Source organism: Panthera pardus, unplaced genomic scaffold (genome assembly GCF_024362965.1).
Source record: "Panthera pardus isolate Hobbes unplaced genomic scaffold, ASM2436296v1 HiC_scaffold_12, whole genome shotgun sequence".
Taxonomy (NCBI): domain Eukaryota; kingdom Metazoa; phylum Chordata; class Mammalia; order Carnivora; family Felidae; genus Panthera; species Panthera pardus.
Window position 1 is genome coordinate 101,968,840 of NW_026526677.1, and position 18,170 is coordinate 101,987,009.

Below are 18,170 nucleotides of genomic sequence, written 5' to 3' on the forward strand. Positions count from 1 at the left end.
CAGGTGATAAGTACTGTAATTGAACCAGAACAGAAGAAGCGCATTAGCTGCCCCCATGCTGGGCAGCAGGCACGTCCCTGGGTACAGTTGAGGTGGGTAGGAGAAGGCACAGGATGTCTTCAGAGCTCGGCTCAGGGGCCAGCGCACCTCACTCATCTGTATCTGTCCCAGTGCCTACAGCAAGGGGTGGGTGCGTCCAAATGATCTGCTAGGTCACAGAATGCTTCCTTACCTGGGGCCTCCATAAGAAAGTGTCCAAGGAGCAAGACGACATTCTGCCTGTTTGTCTACAAGGGTAGTTTGAAACCACTAATTTAATCATCAGCCTGCTTCTTGGAGGAGGATGAGATTTGATATTATTTATTTTTTAATGAATTCCTTTTTGGACTCGTGGGTGAGGCTGCTTTTACACTGCCCGTGTCCCCACCTTAAATGAGCAAAGTCTCCCATAGAACAGAACACTTTGCTGCTGAGTCCTCCCTAACACATTCATACATTGCGCGTGCGTGAGAGAAGTTGGCGAGGAAAATTAAAACCCCAGATTATTGATCAGTAGTAGGAATCATTTTAAGCAGACCTTACAACCAGGCACCAAGATAGTGTTTTCACAAACTTTCAGGAAGTTGTAGCAAAGCCAATAAAGGTGCAGTATATAATTAAAGTTTTGATGAATTAATTAGACAATCTGAGAGCTCTCTTGGAGATAAAAGGACACCAGATGTGTCAGGGAGAAAAAGTTGACGTGCTTTAGATAAAATTTAAAATCAAAAGCCTTCAAATCGTCTTATGCGCTATTATAGCAGAATGATTGCTTAGTTCAAAGTCTTGCTGACAGTTTAACACATTCAGTTTGATCATTTGTGCTTAGGATTTTCTTTTTTCTCTTTCATATTTGCCCTTCCCCTGTCCCCCAAATAATTTTTGAGCTGATACAAGAATATACAGTGTAGCAAACATCTGACAGAGGATCCCCTATGGGATTCCTGGCTCTGAGGGTCAAGCCTCGTTTATACCTCGTTCCCTTGTTTACAAGATGGAAGACGGTCTTTTGGTTTTATCGCCACCTTCCGCTTTAGGTCAGGCTTTCAACGGGAGCAAAGGCAACTAACGTATTAATATTTATAAGTTGTAAAATTTATTGACTTTTAAAAAATAAAATCTCGGTAAAATCTCACATGCCTGGAACTTGATATTTAGCGGTGACATTCTGTCTTCTTTGTATTTATTACAAGTGTATAGAAGTAGTTTTCCTTCCTGCTGGGATGTATTGATGGGGAATAATGAAGTTAGCCGTCATGGAGAGCAGGGGAGCGGGAACACGCTCATCCTTGGCCGATGGGAGCCCTTTAGAACGGCACCACCCCTCCTCCTTTCTCCCATCTGCGAGAGTATAAAACGAAATGACAGTCGCTGTACCCTCTCGGGGGCGGGGCTGGCTTAAGCTCACCTTTGAAATCAGACTGGGGTGGGGGTGTCCTGGTTTGACTTCTCCTCCCTTCTCTCCTTCACATCTCCTCATCCCTAGTTCGCTTCATTAATGCAAATCTCTTTTCTTCTTGTCTTAGTTTTTCCATTTAAGGTTTTGGGTTAGGATTACAGGACACAACTCTTTGGGGGAAGGCGGGGAAGGGAGGCTTTTGGCCGCAGAGGGGGAAGTCATCAGACAAACATCTCAGTGTCCTCATGCCTTCGTTTTGTCATTACTGATCATTGTTGTGTTCAGCACTGTGGGTTTGATTTTCCTTTTTTTTTTTTATCCAGATCCCCCCACAACTCTCCCTCCCACCACCACCACCACCACCACCACCACCACCACCACCACCATCCTTACCATCATCACAGGTACGGTACCTTCATTACCACTGGAAATGTCCTGAATGTATATTGTCTTTCTGGTATGTATGCAAAGAAGGCTAACAGTTCCCTTTGAATCCTCGGAATTTAACCGTTCCTTTATTTTGGGACTTCAGAGGCGTTAGAGACTTTACTCTTACGTTGACTCCTAAGGACCTCAGAAAATCTTCAACATCCAGGCCTTTAACAGTAGATGACATATTTTGCAGCTTGTGCCTAAGAGAATTCTCTTTTCCAGCATCCCCGTTCAAAGCAAAATGCTAGGGAACATAGCAGCCTGGCTATTAGAGAACATGCCGGTAGCTTAGGCGTAGCCATGGTTGATGAGATGGTAAGTATTCTGGCTTTGGATCTTCTCCTTGTCTTCATTCCATCGTTCGTTCGTACGAAAGAAAATACACACCCTTTAGCATGCCCCTGCGGGCTGTGTTCCTAAATGCATCGCCCTCCTTCCTGCCCCAGACAGTATCTGCTGACAGTGTTACTACCTGTTTGTGTTGCCTGGGTCAGGAGGTCAGAGGGGAGTCACTGTCTTCTCCGTGCCAGGCACCCACGTACCCCTTGCTGCCCTCCGTTAACTGTTGGAGGGGCGGAAGAGGCGGCCACAGCTGCTGTAACTCTGTGGCTTTGTCTTGGTGGACTGTCTGAAACTCTCCAAAATGCGTTTCACTGTCTCCTGTGTCTGCCGACCACCAAGGGAGAGGGTATGCGATGCATCCCTTTCTGATACCCAGCGGCTCTCCTCCTTGCTTGAGGGGGCTCGTCTGGGAGCCTTGATGCTTCTCCCGCCTGCTACGCTGGGAAAGGTCATGGCTGCATCACGTCTACTAGATGTGTAGGATTTCCTTAGGCAAGGACTCCCCGAACCACTGTTTACAGGTACCTCCTCCAGAACACGTAAAGGTAGTTATTCTGCGAGGAAAAAAATAATAATAATAACCTCTTTAGAAGACAGCTTTCCCGCTTCATTCCATTATCCGCAGACACTGCCAGGTCTCTGAGCCACATGCCCCAGGATACAGTCGTATCACAGGACTTCTTCTAAACCACTGAATGTTGAAGTCATCGTTCTCTGTGTGTAGGCCCTCTTTACCACCCGAGATCGGGCAGCCATCCTTGATACTGACTTTCTGGAGATGTGTTTGGTTTTCATGGGAGTCGGTGAGACAGGCGTGACAAAAATCCAGAGTGTTCCGTGGAAGAGGAGGTTCATGAAGTAGGATGATAGATCACCTGATCTCATTTTCTTCACTTTCTCTAACCTTCACAGTGGGACAAAGAGAACCTTAAAAAAAAAGCCACTAGCGAGGGTTTTTCTGAAGGTTAATTATGAAAACATCAGTGCCTGCACTTCACTTAAAATCTTCCGAAAATCCATCAATTGGTTTTTGTGTCTAACTCTAAACTCCGCTCCACCCAGGCTGCTTCCTAAATTCCCTTCAGTGTCTATTTGTTTCCCTTCTTCCACGTCCTTCTTTCTGCCGCTTGGTCACATGGCGCATAGACTCCTCCCACTTTCTGTCTCATTCCTAAACACAGCAAAGCTGCTCCTGCCTAACTGGTTCCAGGTCAGCCAGGCTATCAACTTCCCAGGAGCTAGGTTTTTACCTTTCGTGATCTCTTGCCCCTTATCCAGGTTGTAAACTGAATTGGGCCGGAGCTCTTAATGGCAGGTTTCCTTGAAATTTCCCGTGAACGGCCCTTTGGATGTCCGTGTGAATTACACCTCCACCCACCACTGTCCTTTGCAACTAGTCTGTTCATCTTTGCAGAAGGGGCCCAGGGATCAGTCAGCCCTTATTACCTCTCGTTGTTGTAGAAGGTTCCGTCTAGGTGGCTAGCCAGGTCTGTATTGCAAGGCAGTGGAGGTCTTACTCACTCTGCAGAAATACCCCATTTCTCCATTACATGGAACAATGCTTTTCATTTGTGGCTAGCCTCTCGCTAGCTTAGGCTGGTTTGGGTTTTTGGTTTGTTTTTGTTTTGTTTTTTAAGACCTTTCTTAGTGCCCCTGAACTACCCCGCCCCCCCACTCACAGCTTTAATTTTTCACCCCAGAGTAAAGCTAATCTTGTGTCTTTCAACAGCTGCAACTCTCTGTGATCACTGTTCCAACCACAGAGACTCTGGTCAAGAGGAAATTTTAAAAACAAACAATGCTGCATTTCTGTCCATATAGAAATTGCCTTTACATACGGGCTTGTCTTTGCTTCTGTCTCTCTCTGCTCCCGGCCTCGGGTCTCCCCGTGATGCATGATGATCTCGTAGATGTGCCTTAGCCTTTCAACGTTAGCGTTTGAACCCTCTCTACACACAAAAGGCATCTGTGGTAATGAGCACCCAGATTCTTGCTGGCATACCCAAGAATAAAGTAAAATTGCCACTCGTACAGCATTGTAGAATCCGTTGCCTTAACGGATGTGATCGTATGGGCTTCCTGCGTCTTAACAAGCAGTGTTACATATATTTATCTTGCCCAGAAAGTACACTTGTGGAATTTAACATTTGCTCCTTACTTCAAACAGACTAAAGGTTATGGAGCTGAATGATTGTGTGTCCCATTTTAAAGGTCCAGGCTATCCCTGAGATTAAGATTGGTTCCTAAAAAATCTTCCAGACTGGATCTTGACAAATGGATAGCTAAATTAATTTGCACTCTTCTCTCTTGCACTGTTTGCTGCATTACAGCCCCCGTTAGCCTTAAAAGCTGCAACAGCTAAATCCAGTGACAGGAACATACATAAAGCCTGAGAAAGAAAGAATGGAAGGAAGGAAGGAAGGAAGGAAGGAAGGAAGGAAGGAAGGAAGGAAGGAAGGAAAGAAAGAAAGAAAGAAAGAAAGAAAGAAAGAAAGAAAGAAAGAAAGAAAGAAAGAAAGAGAAAGAAAGAGAGAGAGAGAGAAAGAGGCAGCCCACAGCCATCCATTTCTTTCTTCCCACTCAGATGCGATAACTGAAACCCATTGCCCAGGTCAGAGTTTCATTACAAGAAAATGTACGAATGCAATAGAAAAATATTTTTAAACTCGAAGGGCATAGTTGATTTCTGATTTCTCTGAAAGGAAGTGTTCTGTGTTACTTTGTACCTTCCATAAGCAGGATATCGAATTGCTCCCCTTGTCAGGGAGGCAGACTGCCACTGAGTCCTCCAGTCGCCCGACTCCCTCAGAAGCACATTAAAGCTTCATCCTGGGGACCCTTGAAAGCAAGAAATTGTGAGCCCAATCCGATGTGCTGGTGCCACCTAGAGTCCTAGACCCGGCGGGGTGGTGGAGGGGGAAGAGCTGGGCGTCTCTGTCCCGTGCATTCTGTGTGGAGTCGGTCTCCTGACCTTTGTGTGAAGGCTCACATCTAGCGGTAGCTCTCTCTCGGGAGGACTTTTTGAAGGCTCTAGAGTCCTGAAAGGAATATTTGATGTCAACTTGCCACATTGACCTTGTTGCAGCCTTACAACTATTAGGCCTTTAGTATCATTAGAATCCCTTTCTAAATAAAAAACCATTAGAGGGACCCAACTGAAATGGGAGCCATCCAGAGTCTCCTTGTGGTTTGCCCTGAGTTTCTTCCCTATCTCTTCCATCCCATGCACATTGACATTCCGACCATATACTTCTGTTTCAACTGTTGCTATTGGTAAGCCCCCACTTCCTTTTTTTTTTCTTTTCCTTTTTTTTTTTTAATATCATGCCAAGTTGCCCACGTAGTTTAATTCATGAAGATATATGCTGTAATATTGAAGAGCAAACTGCATAATCTAAATTGTCCCTGGAGTCCTCTGTTAAAATACAGAGACAGCCAGACCATTACCCAGGGTCAGAGTCCTTCATGCAGATTTCCCTCCTAAATTAAAATCAAAGAAAAACCTACCACCCTACTGGGGGACTGAGGTGGGGGGGTGGTTTGTTTTATTTTATTTTGTTTTGAATTTTCTTTGAAGTTAGTTGACTTTGCGTATGAGATGTATGTAGAATTACCTATTTCTGGGGTGACACATTTTGCTCCTGTCCAACAGTTGGATCCAACTTTTCCCTATAGTCAACTTAGTAAAATATTTTGTGTTTCCCTCCCAAGATAATGTGGATGTTGTACTGTCTCTGCCCAGTTGCATCCGGAGTTAGTTTCTTAACGAGGAATGTACCTTAGACCGCACTCAGCACTGTTTTAAACACCCTTAGCAGCTTAAGTAGGAAATTCAGGCCCAGGGGGAGTTCAACATGCAGGTCATACTATACATGTGACTGTCATAAATTAAAACACTAAAATCACTTTAGAATAAGAAATGAATAGCTATAGGGCCAAATCCTGAAACACATTTAGAAATCCTTTCACAGGCATGAAATAGGTCATCTCTAAATGAGTATTTCTCTTTTTAAAAGTATGTATCCAATGAAGTGTTTTGTGTTTCTTGGAAAAGAAAACAGCAAGGTTTTTCTTACGGGTGTCTAAGCACTCAAAACCCAGTATACCTTGGAGAAAGTGGGTCCCAACCCCAGGCTCACGTTATTTAGGCTTTCATAGTCTCATGTCGTCAGCCATTGTGTGTGTAAAGTGTATCCAATCACAATAAAGGAGAGTCCAGCCATAGTTCACAGAGTATGCCAAGCGAGGGAAGTCCAACACCATAGCACATGTTTTCGGCGTCTTACATACAAAGGAAAGAAGTACACCTGTGCTTAAGACAGAGTTATGGTCGAGAGCCTTGCTTCATGTAACGCTGCTGTTCTCCAGGGTCTTGGTTTAATGATTCCTACTCTGTGCTAGGGGTATGTGGGTTATATATATCACTCTGTGATATTTGCGTGGTGCGAGGGGTATATGCTTAGCTGCTTTTAGGCATTCATTCATCAAATACCAAGCCCCCGTAATATGGACAGCTTCATGCTGGTGCCTGTGGAGACAGAAAATTCCTTGAACCCCTTAAAATATGGCACTGGGAATAGGTTGTACACACTAGAAGTCAATTACAGGAGGTACTATGCAGTAAGGGCTGACTCGGTGGCATGGGCAGAGGAGCAAGGAGGGCATCACAGGACAATTAGTTCCGTCTGCCATCAGGGACTGGGTAGAATGTGGATAAGATAGGGTGGCATTTTAGAAATTAAGCACCAAGGCCCAACTTTACTTCAAGCATCTGTGTTCAGTGTGTGTGTGTACGTTGTGTGTATTTATGTCCCAGGCATGTATCACACCACCATTGCTAGGAAATACACACTTTTCATTCTAGAATGTTTACTAACTTACCTTTTTTCTAGAGTTGGCATCTACTCCATTAAGACTGTTTGTCACTCCTCATTTATTGAATGCGTATTGAGTGTTACTGATAGGCCAGGATGCGTGGTAACAAGAATCTTTTTTTTTTTAATGTTTATTTATTTTTGAGAGAGAGACAGAGAGAGAGAGAGAGAGAGAGCAAGAGTGGGGGAGGGACAGAGAGAGAGGGGGTGACAGACTCCGAAGCAGGATCCAGGCCAGCTGTCAGCCCAGAGCCCAAAGCGGGGCTCGAACTCATGAGCCATGAGATCATGACCCGAGCCGAAGTCGGATGCATAACCAACTCAGCCATCTAGGTGCCCAAATAAGAATCTTATTAGGTGCTACCAAATATGAAGGAGACATCTTTGTAATGAGCCATCTTGTCAAGTTTTTGCCCCAAAATTGCGTGGCCATTTTTTTTTCATACTGTCTCCAGTGTGTAGATTTTTATTTTGCTGGCAAGTATAAGCCTATATTACAAATAGCATCATAGCCAGCCAATTTTGTCTTTTAATTTTTTTAATGTTTATTTATTTTTGAGAGAGAGCCAGAGAAAGAGGGAGACACAGAATTAGAGCTGTCAGCAAAGAGCCCAACTCGGGGCTTGAACCCATGAACTACGAGATTACGACCTGAGCCGAAGTTGAATGCTTAACCTGCTGAGCCACCCAGGCGCCCCAGCCAGCCAGTTTTTGACCCACACTGATTTAGGAGGGAATAAAAACAGTTAGAATACTCTACTGATGAAGGTCACCTGATTCTGCCTTTTAAAAAAAAAAAAGGCCTGAGAGATAGGAACTGAGGGTTATTTTTCTATTGCTTCTATCATCATTTCCATACTTTCATGTTCCTTGTTTAAAAATAATCCAAGAGATTATTTATCCACAGTGCAGAAAACTAGCCTCAAACACATGGGTTTCTCAGGCTTAGAAAGTGACGGTTGGATCCGTCTTGGTTGGAAAGGTAGGACTTAGAAGGAACCAGCCCTCCAGCACGTAAGCAGAGAAGACTAGAAGTGACTCTTTCTAGAGCCCTTTCCCTCTGCACCGTCACCTCCCTTGCAGTGCCCCTTCCGTCCCTCTCCTCACCTGTGCCTTCCCCCTCTCTGCCCCTCCTGCCCAGCCGTCACCCACACCAGGGCAGAGGAGTTGTTTCCTTGTGAGAGGAGACCACTGTACAAGATCCTATGATTTTCAGAACATCTGGTTTGCAAATGAAAAGATCTCAGGGGCATAGCAGCAGTAGTGAACGATTCTGAACAAAACTTGAAGTTGCTTAACAAAAAAACCAGTCCACTCCCCATCCAGCTGTTCTATGGAAGGAGCGGAGGGTGACTTTAAGAAGGAAGAGAGTTTTATCGTGACTCTCCTATCTGGACCTTTGTAGCTTCCAGTGTGTTCCTGTCCCCTTTCTCCCGGCCCTCAGAAATGGGAGTTTAATTAAAGCCTAACATAGTTGGAAAGAAAATTGACCAGGAATCCGGTAGAAAATAAATTTCGAAGTTTAATTTTCCAGCACGTATTTTTGCTTTCAATAGATTTCAAATAAGTCAGAAATAAATAAAGAAAAGAATTTTTTAAAATACCATATATTTAATATATATTGGCCAGCAGAACACAACTATGAAAATAAAATTGTCAGGGGAATTCTTTGCCTGCCCTAGTGTCTAGATTTAAAGCAGCCCCGTAACACAAACTGAAGGGGAATTCAATTAAGAAAACCCATTGGCTCCTTATTGACTTTAGTTAAGAAAATAAACTGGGGGAAAGTGTATTAAATATGTCTGGACTGCTTAGTATGCTTTCATTTAAGCTTATGACAATCAAAATGGGAAAATTTAAATTCTTTACAATTAAACTCTGCTTTTGAACAGATTGGGTTCTCTGGGTTATTACCCCGTGTATTTTTTAACATATACCCGACTCACACACACACCCCAAAATGCAGTCTTGCAGGGAATCTGTGCATTGTAACGCAGGAGGACTACAGAGCAATTGGAGAAGAGAAAGTATTTAAGGTTGTGAATTTAATTTTGTTCTAGGATTTTCATTTTCATTTATGGCACCCGTTGTGTTTGAGACCATGGACTAATTTATGGATTAGTTTTAAACCCCCAGTCTGTCACACTCAATGAACAATTCTAAGTTGGAGAGAATCCATATGAAAGGATTAGAATGTGCCACAGTGGAGCTTACACATGACTGTTTCAACTAAATATTGCCCAGCTGCCTCTCATGCAGCAATTTTTTTTTTTTTTTTTTTTTTTTGCTACTTGGTTAAATGGCTACTGTCTCTAATCTCACACATTGTCAGAGCCTTTCCATTTTGTAAGTATCTTACACTGCCACATGAAATATAGGTGATGTTTAATTTATTCAAGATAAGGTGCCATAAACTGTGTGTATGGCTGGGGGACCGAGAAGTCAATATTTAGTGAAATGCGCATCTTTCAAATAGCACAGGGCCTGCCCTTGGCCACCTTGTTTGATTATACTCATAAAGCAGCTAGAGAATGACTGTTAAGGCCGTACACACTTAGTGGGTTTGCAAAACCACGGGATTGGTTGTTGTTGACCATTTAAAATAAGCGTCCAATACATTTGCCCTTCTTGTAATTAAAATTAAAATAGGGACAGAAGCTCAGCAAGGCCTTTTCAGGTTCATAACCCTATGCCACCGAGAGCCCAACTCAACTCTTTGTGACCTCTTTTTCCCCGGGGCCTAGCTCAGAGATTAGTTTCTTAAAAGCAAAATGAAGTTTAAAGAAGTCTTCGTTGGGACAATTAGGAGCTGTCATTTTTCAAGTGAAGCGCAGCATTGCTGACGTGCGTTGGAAGGTTACCGCTCGCATTTTGCCCATACCCTCAGAATGCTGTCCGACGACAGAGTGACCCCACAAGCTGATTCACAGGGGCCAGCCCACACGTCTCAGCAGCCTTCTGATGGAGACGCCCCTAATAAATCCTACCTCACGGAGCCACACTTGCTTCAGAGCCAGGGTGTCTGTGGTTTCTGCACGAAGTCATAATGCAATTATGAAGGAGAATTAGATTCTGCGACAGTGCTCTCCTGCAGGGAGCACAAAGTCACTTCTGAAGAAGAGGGTTTTTTTGCTTTTTTTTTTTTTCATTCTTTACTCGAAACCGCCTCTGTTCACATAGCGCACCAGGTGCTCTCAGAGAATTAGAATCAGTGCGCCCCCCGACACACCCTCAAACCTTGCTCGAACTCTGTGGCCGGCCTGTGTGTCTGCTCTATTCTCCTGCTCCGTTGCTGACCATGACTTTGCCATTTCCAGCCGCAGTGACTGTGTGGTTTGACGTGAACGTGTGTTTGCTTTGAACCGTCCTCGAAGGTGTTTCTTCCCCCTCCCGGCATTCCTTTTTCCTCCCCGTTTGGGTGCAATTGATGGATTTCCCATCCCCAGAATGGGAAAGCAAGCTGCACTGTGGACTTTTCTCCTTTATTTTCTAGTACCCACAGAGAAGCCTACGCCCAGGTTCACTCAGGTTAATTTCGTGATAAAGCGGACAGTGTTGGGATGTAGGAAACAGTAAATCGAGGAGTCACTGGTTAATGCAGAGATACGATTTTTAGGGCTCTAACCTTTAGGATTTACTCCACCTCCTTTCTTTCAGTCTATGCTAATTGTTCACCTGCTAAAAGATAAAGCGTATGAGAAAATGCTGCTATAAAAATAAGCCAAAGTGTTTATTGTTTTGTTTTGTTTTTTTAATTTTGGAAAGGAGCCAGTGCCTACCCATAAAATGTATTAACCTGCATATAAATGTTTCTGTACAAATGTGCATTTGATGTTGCCCCTGAAATTGAAAACACCTCAAACTAAAGCTTGACTTGAATGTTTCAAGTAAGGAGATGTGTCAGCTGCATCATGACAGTCTGGTATAGCGATGTTTCAACTGTACAGTTCTTGGTATTGTTTTTTACTGCTATTTTATGCACACAGACTTGACTTGTAAGTAAGTATTGTGTTCTTATGCAGTGTATTTTATGTCTTTCTTTCCTTCATCTAATCTTCAGAAACTCAGCTATAAGTTATATTAAGCTGCAGTGGCTTCTCAGACTGCTGGTTAATTCTGGCTCCTTAGAAGGGCTGCAAGTTTTTGATGGTATAGGGTCCCAAGGAAAGCATGCAACTGAAGAGGAACACTGGTGTGAATTCATGGGTCAAATTTGCAAACTAGAAGCACCAGGCTCATATGACCAAAAAAAAAAAAAAAAAAAAGTTGGCATCCCAGTGCATTTAAACATTGCCTGTGTCATGTCTGGAAGAGTCTTTTGGAGTCTCTAGAATTCATAAAAATAATTACCAGCTTAAGTAGCTGCGTTATATGAGAGAAAGAGGAAAAAAAAAAAAAGGACAGGTAACTGCCTGCAGTTTTAACCAAGAACACCGCCCCAGCTAGAGATGATGAGCTGCTGTGCCTGTATCACCGCCCTTTTCAGGCCAGAAGAGGATAGTGGAAGGAAACATACTGGAGAGGTATAGAGCTGAACACGGAAGTGCGGCCAGATGGGTTGACTTTGGAATTGAGTTGGCCATGGGAGTGGTGTTTAAGAAAAAAAAAAAAAAAAGAAAGAAAAAGACTGGAAAAAAATGTCATCGTGCATTTTGTTAGACATTTATCCCACTATCCCTCTAGCCAAAAATAAAAAGGAAATTTCTTGAGCCCCTTGAGCAGTTTTCCTATGAAGAGGAGCCAGGACAGCAGGCCTGGTTTGAAGCCTAGCAGGAGGAGGAGGAAACTCGAACAGCATGGGAAATAGAAGAAGAGACAGACCACATCCTCTTCCCCAGCAAGGGCGTCTGGAAGCGAAAAAGTGAACGTGCCGTCTCGTGCTGCCGCCGTGAAGGCAGGGCTCCTGGCAGCTCACCACAACTATTGTGCTTCTGAACTGTGAACACGGGGACAGCTGGGTCCTTTAATTTGTGGAACGTCACATGATCAAAAGTGGCGTTTGGCAAATGGTGTGGACGTGGCCATTTCCCTGACCGTCTTCTGCTCATAGGCTGTACGACAGCAAGAACTGCAGAGTGAAGAATGGATCCGTGGTGGGTCGTGGCGGCAGGGGGGACGGGGTGTGTACCGAAACTTACCCGGAAACCTTTAATATGTTCATTCCCATGGCCTCCCAGTTAACTGAACTTTCCCGCTGAACCCTGCTGGAATAACACACGGGATGGAAACCTTGAGCTCATGTGTTCGTCTACCGGCATCTACCAGCCTCACAAGGATCCTGAAAGTGTGATTGATACGGTGATGCCTAATTGGCAGGCACGAAGCCGAGTGCCTGCGTGGGCTGGCTTAAAACAAAGGCAATGTTTGAATGTATGAATCCATTGTTCGGCCAGCCTTCCGACTGGGCTCTTCTGTCACAGTCCTGAGCCTTGATGCGTTAAGAGTTTGCACTGGTGTTTCTCCTCACTCTGCATGTTCCCCTGACTATTGACTAGCAAGTAGATGTGTCCCGGCAAGACCCCCAGAACCAAAGAATTGACTGTTTTCCTCACTGGCTCGCAGCTTTGAGCTGAAGGCATGTCTTAAAACAGTGCAACTCACTTCAAATGCTTTTTGCTTTTCATTTATTATTGCTTGTCACGCGATGTTCTTTGAAAGCTTGCTCATATATTATCTGTTCCATTTTTTTTCCATTTTCCCTTTTTTTGCATGCCGTTCCTCCTGTTTCCTCCCTTCCTCCAATCCTCTGTTCCCGTCTGTAGACACAGCAGCGACGACAGAGCCCGCAGTTCACGGTTGGTATCACATTACTGTTTATCTACTTTCTCAGCGCTGCTGAGAGGCAAGGCAAGCCTGGGAAAAAGAGAAATGCAGTCTTCAAGGGAAATCGTGTTTCAAGTAGACTGATCTCATAAATATACTATAATTTTTTAAGGCTTGAAAGGATGTCGGGTCTTGTCATTTCTGTTGTGAGTTCAGCAGCCGGTGGTGACAGAGGCGAGGTAGCCGCCTCACTGGCTGGGACGCAGGTCATGGCCCTTGTTGATAGAACTCCAGGCAGACACCAAAATACAAGGGACTCCAAAAACAAATACTTGCCTGAAAATCACAGCCTCTGGTTTAAAGACCCAATTGCTTTCTTCATTTATAGGCTAGAATCCCAGGTACACTTGGAAGAGGGGTCATTCGGATCCCTTACTACTTGAGGCTGAAGGACAGGTGAGAACAGAAGAGTCCCATTTAAATTCATGAGGTCATCACTCTTCTCTTAATTATGTTCCCAATCCCGTTTGCCTCTGCAAACCACTGCCAGTTCGCTCTCAATCTCTGTGCGTGCGTGAAGGTTTACGCTATTTACACCAGCATTTGGCAGGATCCCTCTCCGGACCAAGAATGACACCATATATAAGTTTTAGCAGCATTAAGTAGGACTCGACAAAATCATTTGTGTACAGGCAGCTTGTAGGCAAAATACTAAAAAGTTGGTTAAGGTTTTAACCAAAAAGTGGTTTAAAAAAAAAAAAAAAAAAAGGCCACCGGGCTATCCTTTTCACAACTTCATCCTACCTTACAAGGTTGGAATAAGTTCATTAACTTTTCTGTGTCTCTTCAGTCAGAAAATTAGAATTATGTTTCATGTGTATATGACTTTATTTCTTAACTCTCAACCCTGGTGATGTTGTGCTTAGAGAAAGATACGTTAGTTAAAAATTGGGCAGAATTTTAATAATTGAGTTCCAGGGAATTTTTTGGTAAAGGGCCTATTTAAATCACTTTGCATGTTGTACAGTGTTGGGACGCATCGTTTAAGTGCCTAGAGGTGATCAGCCAACACTTTACTGTTCATGCACCTTTAGCAAAGCATCTCTTCCTAGCGCAGACTGACTTCCTTAAAACGGACCTACGTTTGAGGACTTGTCAGTTGGAAATCTCTAAGCAAAACCTGTCCTGGGTGAGCTGTCCCTGAAGGTCAGGCCTTGACGCTTGGCACATTGCCCCCGTATTTGTGCTTTGTGATGAGGAATCCCAAGAAAGCAGAATGAACTTAGGTATGAAGAGCAGTAAATCCCTCCCGGCTCCCTGCCCACCTCACCTGGCCCTTTCCTGTCGTTGGCACAAAGGGAAAAATTAAAGGGCCAGTTACACTGACAATCGGGAGAAGTCAGTTAGGTATAAAGCTCCCACTTTCTAAGGTAATGCCCCATAGTGCTTGCTACGGCTCAGGCACTGTGCTCCATTAAGCTTGGTTATTTGTAGGTTTCGTCATTAATTGAGCACTTCCTGACTGTTATCGATTAGTCTCAGAGCTTTAAGGCTATTTTAATGTCGTTCAAGAGATTTTGTTCTATTCTTTTTAAGATGCTTTAAGTTCTGAGCTTCCTATAATTGACTCCAGGGTCAAATGTAACCATGAGATTCTGGAATTGTGTGAGATCTTTGAAGAAATATTGATCATTTATCTCCTAAGACTCCAGAGTTCTATTTGCTAGGTCCCTTCAATAAAACCTGTGTACTTATGTGAATCTAATGGATGTAGGTCTTGGAGTCGGGTGAGGTATTCCAAGTAGGAAATCTGTTCCCTGACCTGAAAAATGAGAAGTTAGCTTAGGGGCCAGTCTTGGTCTAGGGCACGGTTTTTGATTAGGTCTTTCTGTCTAGAAAGAAAGTGATGGTGATTTCTTTTTGTGGTATAACAAAGAGACACTTGGAATAAGACTTTATAGCATTCCTGTGGCAGGAAACAGAGAAGCAACCACTGCCTTATTAGTTCAAGGACAGTGTTCAAGCCAGCAATACACCAGTAGGATGTTGTTCACTGGCTGGCAGTACATGGGAAACAACCTAGAGCCAAGAAATCTTGGGGAGAAAAAAAAACAATGGCCACACACACACACACACACAGTTCCTTAACGGCAGAAGGAGAGAAGTGATAGCCCAGGTTGGTCCCTGTTTGATACATTTATAAACACATTCTCCTGACTTGTCTAAAGTCCTGACAGCATCCTCACCAAGAGGTCCTACCACCATCTCGAACAGCATACCCTCCAGCCTACCGCAAGAAGCTGTAATGAAAGCAACAGTAATATCTAGAATTTTACTTGGCGGAGGGAAGACCCATCTTCAGGTTAGTCGTCAACGGGGGTAGAATACGATGGAAACTACAAAGCAAGGGGACCAGGTTTCCAGAGAGATAAAGATCTGGAACTGACTGTAATTGAGTGCCTTGTGGCTAAAACCCAACTTCTTCAGTACAGCAACCATTTGATTTCGATTCACTTGAGAGTAACCTTGAGATGTTCACGATAGAGATCCGGGCCTAGAAAAATGTCATGGTCTGAGAACTTGGCAACTTAAATGACAAGACGTATTAGGTCAGCCAGTCGTGGCCACTTGATTTGTCTTAAAAATCTCCATACTGGAGCTCTTTCTATATTTCTCTTTTCTTTTATAAAAAGGGGAAAAAAATCATTTCCAAAAATCTTTCCCTTTGAAGACTCATTAAAATACTTTATTCAAGCTTGTGTTGCTAGAGTATGTATGAAGTATACCAGTTGTTTATGTATGTTGACCATTTGTTCTTACCAATATCTGATTGGAATAAGCATGTATTGGAAGGTTAGAAGTGCATGGGCATGATTCAAAATCAAATGGATTTTCTCCAAAAAGAAACCAAACAACAATCAGTCACAATGTGTTTTTTAAGGATCTAATTGATGGTAAAGATAAAAGCGAGTGTAAGAATGGGATTTTTAGACTAGGGTGACCGAAGGGATTTTCTTTGAATAAGGATCTTGAGCATTTGTGTTTTTGGAGCTCATCCTTAAGGCCTGGACAGGAAGAATCCTGTGTTATGTGTGCATGTTAAGCAATGCAAAAAAACAAAAAAGCAAACAAACAAAAAAAAAACACACTCTGCCAAATCCTGGTACCACATGGTCTGAAATTGATGGCAGAAATGCATGAGTGACTCAAAGCACGGATGGTGTCGTCGTTCTTATGATTATTGATGTGTGGGTGCGTGTGATGGTTTTTGTTTGTTCAAATGTGGGCGCTTCTCTGTAAGTGTCTTGTGCCTTGTTCTTTTTCAGCCCTGCGTGTACCCTCTCCCTTCCCCCACCCACCTCCCCTGTGTGAGGTTCTGGGTGACAGCATGTCCATGGTCTGGAATAGTGCTTGTGCTTTTGCTGCACTGCAGTGAGCTGGCTTCCTCTGGGTTTGAGGTTCTCTCTCTCTCTCTCTCTCTCTCTCTCTCTCTCTCGCTCTCTCTCGATCTCTCTCCTCTTTGTCTCTCTCCCTTTCTCTCTCCCCTCTCTCTCCTCCCTGTTTTATTATTTTCTAGTCTGCCTGTCCTTTCGCTTTCCACCTCTTGACATATCAGAGGCTGGTGATCTCATGAATTGATATATCCCAGATAAGTTTTTCAGCAGTCTTTATTTAATTCAGTACGTAATTATGGTAAGACTCAAACCAGGAACCCCTCTGAAGTCATTTTTCACTTTCAGTTTTGGTTTCAAAATCTTTGGCCTGTGCTAGATACACATGCTCCTACCCTAGTCCGCTGCCCTCAGGAAAGCACCCCCTGAATCACCCTTTCCCTGACTTATTTCTTTAGTAGTGCAAGCCTTGAGAGAATCCTAAAAGCACTTGAAACTCTCATATTGCTTTCTATTCAATTGTGGGGAAATTCCGAAGCCCGTTTTAAAGAAAAATAGCCAGCAGTGCGCATTATTACAACCTCTATGTCCACCATTTCTGTGTATGCACCTCTCTGCACATCTCTCTGTACGAGTACGCGACAGTGGCATTCAAAGGCTGTCATTCAGTCAAGGGACTCTGCAGACATTGTACGTTCTACTCAAGAACAAAGCTAAAGAGGTTTACGAATGGCTGCAGGACCTGAAGATTGTGTTTCAGCCTTGATATGCAGTTTGGAAACAATGTGCTACTGTTTAACGGCGTGAACCAAATTTCTGCCAATGGGAAGAAGGGACAAACTCTCCACAAAAGCTGACAAAGCAGGAAGAACAGGATGACTGAGCTTTTAGATTAAAACTACCGGGGGCGTCTGAACTCTTATGGCTGGTGATGGAAGTAACAGTTTCCATAATATGGCCAAGTGATCAGATGTCTGCCGCTTAGGTAAGAAAGAGACCATCGCCTACTTTTTCATACTGGGAATGGTACTGGAGCCAGTGGGCTACGGTTTTGTTTCCTTCAGGTTTTCTTTGATCATTCTTTTATGACATTATCTGAAAAAAAAAAAAAATGAAACCCTAATGAACTGAACCCACAAGCATTTAAATTTTGCTTGACTCTGACCTTGACTTTATTTAAATATCTCCAGGATCTCTTGCTGTTTCTAATGTTTGAGGTTTTCCTTCACCTGGTTAAAGATTGCCACATTATACCACTTTTAGAAGCCAGTGATGTCTGCTAAAAAGGAGGAGTAAGGAACACGTGCAGAGGGACGCTAAGGAGGCTCGGGTATGTGCAGCACCTTATAGACCACGAAGAGGGAAAACACGTCTCCACAGAAGAGACCCCGACAGTGCAGACATGAAATTAGCATGTATGAATTACTCGGAATTAATTGCTCAAAAAAAAAATTCCATATAGATCAAAAGTTAAACCTTTCATTTGTTTAACAAAGTTTAAAGAAATGTATTGGATACATTTTAATTAGAAATGACAAGGTAAGGGCTTTAACAAATGATATGGGAGTTTAAAGAGAAAAACCCAAGAAGTGATTCCCCACATGTTGTTAATTTGTGAAGTTTCCTTTTGAAGAATATTGTCTGTTTCACGAAACGCATCGTCGTTTCTTTAAGAAGAGGTGTGTAATTTTTAACATGAAAGAGGACTGACTGCCTAAGTCAAAGCAATTTTAGGAGGTAAATTTTGCTCGTCCTCACGTATATACTCAGTGCTTCAGTAAACTCTTCCAGTTATATTTATTCAAAAATTATCCAACTATGGCAGAGCACTATAGATTCATAAAATACAACAGTATTGCAAAAACAAATTTAACGCCACTAACCTAAATGGCTTCCCACTTTCGGATGTAATCTGAGCAGTGGATTCCA

General features: G+C 43.3%; 1 protein-coding gene across 6 annotated transcripts in view; it reads left to right on the plus strand.

Moving 5' to 3' along the window:
* CADM1 (cell adhesion molecule 1) overlaps positions 1-18,170 on the plus strand; it is a 329,542-nt gene that overhangs the window by 292,527 nt on the left and 18,845 nt on the right. For 2 of the 6 annotated variants that reach the window (XM_053900465.1, XM_053900466.1), the window contains exons 8-9: positions 1,762-1,842; positions 12,849-12,881. The exons of 1 other annotated variant lie outside the window; for it this stretch is intronic. In XM_053900465.1, coding sequence (XP_053756440.1) covers positions 1,762-1,842; positions 12,849-12,881 — 114 coding nt within the window. The remainder of the gene's footprint in view (positions 1-1,761; positions 1,843-12,848; positions 12,882-18,170) is intronic. 3 more of the 6 variants (XM_053900467.1, XM_053900469.1, XM_053900468.1) reach the window with 2 other exon arrangements.